Here is an 8,745-nt window from a genome sequence, read left to right on the forward strand (position 1 = left end):
AAGTTTTCGTTATTTCTTGTAAACGTACTACTTATGAAATAACACTGGGAACTAAGTTTCCGAATAATCTCAAACGCTAACAGATTTTGTTTAAAGGAATTACCGAAATTTGTGTGGCAGCAAAGATTTCGACACAGCAAGGTTTAGAGAATTTCGACGAAGTTCTGAACGTAGCCGATGCAATTCTTATTGATAGAAGGAGTATTGAAATCGATGTAGGAACCGAAAAATTGTTTCTCGTCGAAAAGATTCTTATCGCAAAATGTATCAAAGTAAGTGTCCATAAGGTCGTGCCTATTTTTTTTTTGTATAAGATTCAAAAATTTCTTACAATGTAGGACAGCAAAAATCAAACATTCACAATAATATGAAAACTCATAATTTCTTGTGTGTTTTCACCCCTAGGACCGTTTCATTATCGAAACAAAAAATGGTTTCGTTATTAACCTCAGTTGAACTGCATTTCTGCAAAGTTTCAAATTTTTTCAAATTTTCTGTTTACGGAACTTGCTAATATTTACAAAAAATTAGTTAATATTTTGGAACGCAATACATGCCAAGTTTTTCCCCCAATTTTTCTTTAGATGGGAAAACCAGTCGCGTTAGGATTTCAAGTGAGCAATAATGGGATTTCAAGTGTGCAATAATGGGAAATTGAACATCGACATGAATCTAATTGCAAATGCTGTTTTAAACGGAGTCGATGCGATATTTCTTAAAACTGGAACTTTAAATGCGAAAGAAACTACGAAATTATTGAAAGATGTCGATATGGTATGTAGAGAAGCCGAAAGCGCTCGGTGGCAGAAAGAAATTTTTGACGAACTGAGCTGCAAGGTATTTGAATAAATTGAACTTGTATTAATATAACTGAATTTTCTACGACACAAGTTAATTAAAGCGCCAGATGAATTGATTTTCTCCACTAAATTAAAAAATTCTTTAAGATCATATTCGCCATGACATGATTTCCTGTAAACTCCATTCTTTAAAATTATTCTTATCTTTCCAAACATATGTCATTTCTATTAGTTTGATAAATTAATTGCACGTAAAATAGACGTACTGTTAATTTTCCTGCATTTGAAACTGTAAAGTCCATTCAGTTCTGTATTACATCGGTGCATTTTCCTTTTATACTTTTTTTTTTAGTTCCAATAACTAGAAACTTTCATTTATTTTCCCATTTCTAATCAAAAAATTGAATTCTATAATAAAAAATACATCCATATGTATTCAAATATCGTGATAGACAAAAAATGGTGCCTCGCTGTTCTTTCCTTTGACTCTTCAATTATTCAATTTGCACCGCATACACTTTCTACTTAAAAAACAAAACAGGTGCCAGTACCTTTAGATCCCGCACAGGCTATTATAGTTGGGGCTGTTGAGACATCCTTAAAATCGAACGCATCTGCAATTATCGTTACAACAACATCTGGGCGCAGTGCTATTTTGATATCGATGTATCGTCCCAGATGTCCAATTCTTGCAATCACGCGTTATGGAGTAGTCGCAAGATTGTTACAATTGTATTACGGTGTCCACCCTTTCCACTACAGAAGTAAATATTAGTTTTATCCTGATTTCAAATGAAATTGATTTAAAAGTAAACGTACCCCCTTCTTTTCTACTTTTTCTTGCGCAAGCACGCGTACACTCCCGTTCATAAGTATTGGGGCACTTACCGAATGTGAATTAAATCTGAACAATCGTTACGATGTGATTAAAATAATAAAAATTATGATTCAGTTTGGAATCTCGTAGTATTAAGGAGCATATGAGCCACTCAGAAGTTGAAATGATTAACTTCACTTTTTGAAATTCTTCCAATTTTAGTATAAAAGCACATGCTTGATGCTTAATTCTTCGTGAATAAAAAAAATTTAATAAGTTTAATTTAACGGAGTTAGCCACTTTGGCTTCCGAGTGGTTCATATAGCGCAGCCCCGCGGGAAAAGTGTTTCACAAGTGAAAATTTCCAATTTTCATTCTTTTGCTTGGAATATCTTCTAATACGTAGATTTGTCGTCCGAAGAAATGTCAAAAGTTTGATTGTAATACTTCAAATGTAGTATCAACCCTTTCACTGCTGTAGGCGTTTTGAAAACGTGCTCGCGTTGTGTCCTTGTCGCCTTTTGGCACACTTTCGTCTTAATTTAACAGAACAGATTTTTAATTTTTATTTTACAATTTTTATGAAAATTTTGAAACTCCAAAACGAAAGATTCTACTAAAGGTTGAGTAACGTGTTTTACGTAAAGGGTTAAGGTGACGATATGATACTAATTTTGATAAAGAAATTTCGATCACATAATACTTTCTGTACGAGCATTATAGGTGTTCTACTACCTTCACGCTTCATTTTGTCTCGTCACTCACACACTCGTTCTTTGACTACTTATTCTCCTTCTCTTATTGCGTTCATCTTTCTTTCTACTCTTTTCCCTTCCTATTTTCCTATTATTCCGACACTCTCTCTTTCCTTTTCTTTTTTCTTCCTATCTATTTTCTCTAACCATTTCTCTATCTCCTCATCCTTCCCACTGTTCGCCATTTCCTCTATCCTGAGGTCTTCTAATACTTACGAACGGCGCTGTATGTATACATTCGTAAATAATAGTTTTTGCGAATGTATGAAACATTGGAAATGTTAATACGTGTACCTAGGTATAATTGCAATAATTTGATACTTAGTACTGCAGTAAAAATTATACAGTAGAACACCCTATAACGCGAGAGATACAAATTAAATTCTATTTAGTACGGTTTCTTCGTCTGTTAAATTTTCTAGAGCTTTAGAATTTATACAGTTCTTTTCTGTTTTCTTGATGGCTTTATATGGGCGCAGTAGCAAATTTTTCATCGCGTTATACAGGGCCCAACTGTACTTAACATAATTTTCAATACAGCGAAGCCTTTGTGCGATTGGACTAAAGACATGGAAATTCGAATACAAAATGGTGTCGACTCCCTCCGAAGGAAAAAGTATATTAAGATTGGTGATCCGATCGTGATAGTTAGCGGATGGCGTCAAGGTGCAGGATTTACAAATTGTGTGCGTATAATTTACGTATCACCCGGACACATGGAAAATCAAACGTCAAATTTTGAGCCCTGCTGGTGAAATATTTACTCCTTTCAATGTAAACCAAGCGGTTTTACAATTTTTGTAACAATTAATAAAATCTTCCGCATCGCCAGTTCAATTTTATTCCTTTGGTGATCAATTGTTGAGTTCCATTTAATTTTATATTAAGAATTTGTTTTCGTATTGAAGTACACGTGTATTGACAATTTTGCATTTTATCAGTGGTTATTAGCAAAAAGTGGGAGTTGCAAATAGGTAAAGTATTGAGTTGTTGCATGTGAAATGGCAGACTTTACAATCGTGTAAAATTTTAAAAATTGCGTTCTGAAATTTGCTACCATTTATAGGAAATTTAAAGGTGCAAAATTGCACAGAATGCACGCAATATGAAAGAATATACAAAATATCCAAATTAATAATGCTCTTTATAGTATCTGGTAGGTGAAATAATTTTTTTACCGAAGTTCTACTTTTTTTCACTATATTCTTAAAAATATGAATTTGCGTAAAAATCCGCAGTCTACTTGTTATACGTCAATTTAAATCTAGAAGTTAAGCAAAACCAAGCCAAAGTAAAGCTTAAAGTTAACCCAAACCATTTGCCATTTAATAATGAAGCAATTGAACCACCATGATTGGGGTAGAAATGTATGAGTTTATCTTCCTATCTTCTAGGGAAATTTGAAATCTAATGATTAACAAGTTATCGATTAATAGTTAATTATTAAAATTAAGTAATTAAAATATATCGTGTTAGTAAGGGAATAAAGTCAAATTGTAGGTTGTTATAGAAATAATGAAGTTATTATAAATATTTTACATTGCAAACTTGTAACGATTTAAATTAGTAATTCACTTAAAATATCATTGTTTTCCACAAAAAAGTTATTATATTTCCTACAAGTTACAAATTCCACATAATACCAGATTCTGATACATCGAAATAAATATTTCACTTCTACAAAAAAAAAAAATCGAAATTCGTATTTCTCCCCTGTCGACGAATAAAAAGTAAAATGTTACTAAAAATTGCATTAAAATTTAATTAATTTTCCCGTACATTACGGACTATAGTACACCGAGACTTTTAGATCCGATTGTACAGACCAGATAAGATTACAATTATTGAAATTTGCGTATTGATACAATTTTTATTTAGAACATACTTCTGTTTTATCACAATTGTTATATCCTCTGTAGTGTTTCTTATCAGCGGATGATCAAATAGGTGTTACACATTGTAGGGTACGTGTTGCAAAGTTTCTGTGGAGTCTGATAAAACGCGGGAGTCGTGATTCACGTACTCCTATCGTATTGAGGCACATTAAACGTGTTATCGTAACGGAAAAGCATCTTTTGTGCTTTACGTTCAATGTTATCGATCGTGGAACGGAATAGTAAGTTACTAGGAGTACGATTTCAATCACCAGATAATATGCTTTCACTTTTAATGTTTCGGATATTTATGAAAAACTTCGTTTCTGTCGTAAGAAATAAAAGATCTTAACAAAGTTCCGATCATTTCTATTCTATTCCGTCTATTCCCATTTGAAACTTCGAAGATGACCTTTATTTCTACACTTTGATGTAGCTTTAAAAAAAATTTTCTCGCAGCAAAGAAAAAAAGCACTGTGCACCGGATAACATTGCAAAAGTACAAGTTTGTAAGAGCTTCAATGAAACACTCTGTACAGGGTTGGCCACGTGAAACAGGCTACTTAATTATCTTCTCTAGCTACGGTGGTACGAGAGCTTTTATACATAATTCAAATGGTTTCAAAGGGTGAATAAGATGGATGAAAAATTTGTTTGATGGAAGAAATGGCAGAAAATTAAAAGTAAATTCCACATTTGATTTAAAATTCTATAGTCCAAGGTCATTTTAAGGTCATATTGCTGTATCTTTAAATGCACATCAGTGTCTGCTACAATATATGGTAGAAAAATATATATATATATAAGCAAATATAGGTGACCTTGAATGAAACAGAAGAAATGGCATTTGTTAAACAATTTTTCCTCCATTTTGTTCATCTTTTGAAGCCATTTAAATTACGTATGCAAATTTTCTTTTTGGGGCACCCACATAATCGATGTTCCCCTGTTCCAAATATTCTAGTGTATAAGGTTGCAATTTATTTTCAACATTAGTTTCTGTACAGTTAATATATGAACCACTGAGAAGCCAAAGTGACTAACTCCATAAAATAAAATTTATTAAATTTGAATTAAGCACCAAGCTTTGACACTAAAATTGGAAGAATATCGGAAAGTGGAGTTGATCATTTTGGCTTCTCAGTGGCTCGTATAGAAATAAATGTTCAAAAATGATGTTAATTCTTCTCGACATCGAAATCCATTTTTATGGTATATGCGATCAATACAGCTAGCTATTACTGTGGGTAAATATATTTATTCAGACATTAACAGCCAAGATGTTCAAGTGGACATTAACATTAATGCCAGAATGTAATTTTATACGCTCTTGTGCTTCCTAGGTACATACAATACGTATAACGTTCAATTATCGATCTTCTTTTCTCAGCCATTTGTCTGCACTTATAGCAGAATTATGACTTATCTTCGAGTATTTGCACATGATCTGTGTGTGCACCAATTATCTGTAATTCTATGTGAATGTATAAACGAGTACATTTTCATTTGACTGTTATAAATCTATTTTTAATTAGGGCACTAATTTTATGGAAAATGTGAAAAATTGTAGTTTATACTTTTAAATGTTGCTTTATTTATTATATTTAGGAAGTAAAGATAAATTTTTATATGCAAATATGCTTAGAAGGAAACGAAAAGGATTAAGAAATAGAAAGTAGAGATAAAGGTATCTGTCTTTCTTTTTATTTATTTAACAGAATGCTCGTTTAATTGGATCAATGGAAGATTTACATGAAGTTCGTTATTTTTACGTTTCACGTTTAGTAGATTTGCTATTCGAGATAGTTTTACATTACTTTTGTTTATCTTTTATTAAATTTTATATATCATGGCGTACAAAAGTTAGTAATTTAGTAATTCTTTAAATAAACAAATATAGAAGAATAAAGAGCGTTCCTTTTATTGCAGTATTCTTCCCTTATATCCAATAAATCAGATTCCTGCAGGTTTTGCTTTCGAAAAAAACAGTGAAAAACCTATCTGGTCCAATATTTTTGCTTATGTAAGTTTATATATTTTTATAAATCGCTTTTGTTAAAATAAATAATATTTTTCGTTGCTTCGAAACGTTATTACTTTTGCACGGAATTTTACATCTTTTATGAAACATACTATTCACTGGTAAACTTTATATTTTATTATAAACCATTATCAGCCTTAGAATTTAAATTAACAGAATACAATGAATTAATATTAATACTAATATCATTTCTTTCTGGTACTCTCTTCAACTTTTTGGGGTGTTTCATTTACAATTATATTTCGAATATTCATGATTTAGTGTTTAATAAAGTGGAATTTTTGGTCAAAAAATTATTGAAAAACATTACGTTTCCGAGGGGTTTATTAATTTACTTGTCTAACACCTTTTCGTGTAATAACAGCTTTCAACACTGTACAATCGGTGGGTATATTTAATCGTCAGTGCAAACTTTTAAATTTAATTTTATTTCAACTGGAAATTTTGTCAACTTCAAAGAAGAAGTAAGTCAAATAAAAAAGTTCTATGAAGAAGATACGGGGCGAATAATGTAAACAAGATGGCCAAGCAAAAAGGGAAGAAAGGCTTACAATTAATTTTCGAATATATTTTACAAATGCGTGTTTTTACTACTTATTTATCCTTCTTCTTTTTTTTTTTTTAAGGAAAACAACTCCAATCGTTGATTTAATAATTCCGTGGGTAAGAGAGCAGAAAAAATATTGTTCCACTGTTCACCGTATAGTATATATGTATAGGTACATTTGTACTCTAATCACTAAGGACATTCATTTCCTGCGATTGAAACGTGATTGAACCCCTACTGAGAACTGTATCTAAGATTTGTTCCTTATTCATCAGATCTTCACAAATTTGAGGCTTATAAGTATAATATATGAATAAACTGGAAAATCAAAGCGTAAAAAAGTGAAGTGCAACATTACGAATAGTATTGTTAATTTTCTTAAACAAACAAAGAATACTATTCTAATGTCGTATATATGTGTTAAGATAATATTCAGTTGATCATTTTTCCGGGAATAGAGTACTAACAATATTAAATCAAAATTAATAACACTATCGTGTAGTACTATAATAGAAAAATAGTAGAATTTTTAAAAACGTGATAAACGTTAATATATTTTTCTTTTATTGATCCCAAAAGAAATTCCATACAGAGTTATATCTCTAATTCCAGAAATCAGGAAATGTTTAAATTTAGTTTTATGTAGTATTCGAAAATTCAAAAATTCACATATGCGCCTACATAGATTGAACAATAAAAAGTTTATGTTATTTTATTATCATTTACCTTCTATTAATCATAGGAATTATATTTCACATCATCCAGAACCACAAGAAAATATTACAATTAATTAATTTCCTTTCACTTCTATTTTACAACTTCCGAAGAATAAACATTTTTCAGCATTTTCTTGTTTCCTTTTTTTTTTTTTTTAGCGGTTCTCTATATCACAGAAACAGCGATCAGCAATTGTTGCTGATTTATTGGAATACTTGTAACATCGTTACCCTTATCGTTACATAAATTGAATACATCCAGCTATAAAACAGAAAACTCTAATCGATAACGCAAATCACGAATGGGTCGTTTCTGGATGAACCCGGTGAGCGAAGCTTTGAATTTAAAACTCGTATAAACCACAGAGACGTCTTTTTCACTTTGGTAGAGAGAGAGAGAGGAAGAAAGTAGCGGTTGTAAATCGATGGTGGAAAACTAGTGAAAAGTCATGCGACAAGATCGTCCGGCGGAGGAATTACAAGCAACTCGTCGTGCTCGTACGAGGAAAAGGGTGCAGAAAAGGCGAGAGGAGAACGCTTGCGTTCGAAGCAACCGCGTGGACACTTTCGAGCGGCCACCTGTGCCTGCGCCCACACTCTCCTATCCCGTGAAAACCACCCCAACCCCTATATATACCAAGAAACTCTCGATATCGTTTCACTTCTCGTCGTCCCTGTCGCATCGCGCGACTCTCTCGATCTCCAAGATCGCTCTTCCTTCAACGAGCAAATTCAACATTTCTTCGGAAATTCTTTCGTCCTTTCGGTCTACTTTCCACGGTAAGTTTATGAATTTGTTCATTTTCTACCTTTTCTCTGTATTTTTTCAACTTTTACCTTCTTTTCATCTTTTACCTTTTCTCTGTATTTTCTTATCTTTTCTCTATGTTTCTCATCTTTCACCTTTTTTCTACATTTCTTTATCTTTTAATTACCATACCTTTCCATGTAGCTGTCTAAAATTTTCTTTTATTAAGTAGCGATTTCCTACCTTCTTTGTAACTGCTCTTTTATTAACCTACTAATGAGTTTTAATGACAAGACATTGGTGAACATGCAATCGTTTTTCTTTGATCATACTAAGTTTCATTTGTGAAAATGTCTACTTTAAACGAGGCAACATTACTTTCTGTACAATTACGTTTGAATTGAGAGGACAGTTAGCAACAGTGAGTTTCTACTTGTTTAAATTTAT

At 32.0% G+C, this 8,745-nt stretch overlaps 2 protein-coding genes across 2 annotated transcripts in view; both read left to right on the forward strand.

Annotated features, from left to right (window-relative positions):
* Positions 1-3,127, forward strand: part of LOC108578098 (pyruvate kinase-like) — an 11,190-nt gene extending 8,063 nt beyond the window's left edge. The window contains 4 exon segments of the mRNA XM_017941352.1: positions 97-272; positions 607-837; positions 1,342-1,564; positions 2,913-3,127. Coding sequence (XP_017796841.1) covers positions 97-272; positions 607-837; positions 1,342-1,564; positions 2,913-3,127 — 845 coding nt within the window.
* A 5,105-nt stretch (positions 3,128-8,232) lies between these two features.
* LOC108578100 (short neuropeptide F) overlaps positions 8,233-8,745 on the forward strand; it is a 6,652-nt gene continuing 6,139 nt past the window's right edge. Inside the window, exon 1 of the mRNA XM_017941358.1 lies at positions 8,233-8,330. The gene's annotated coding sequence lies outside the window, so the exon portion shown is untranslated. The remainder of the gene's footprint in view (positions 8,331-8,745) is intronic.

Source organism: Habropoda laboriosa, unplaced genomic scaffold (genome assembly GCF_001263275.1).
Source record: "Habropoda laboriosa isolate 0110345459 unplaced genomic scaffold, ASM126327v1 scaffold1220, whole genome shotgun sequence".
NCBI lineage: Eukaryota > Metazoa > Arthropoda > Insecta > Hymenoptera > Apidae > Habropoda > Habropoda laboriosa.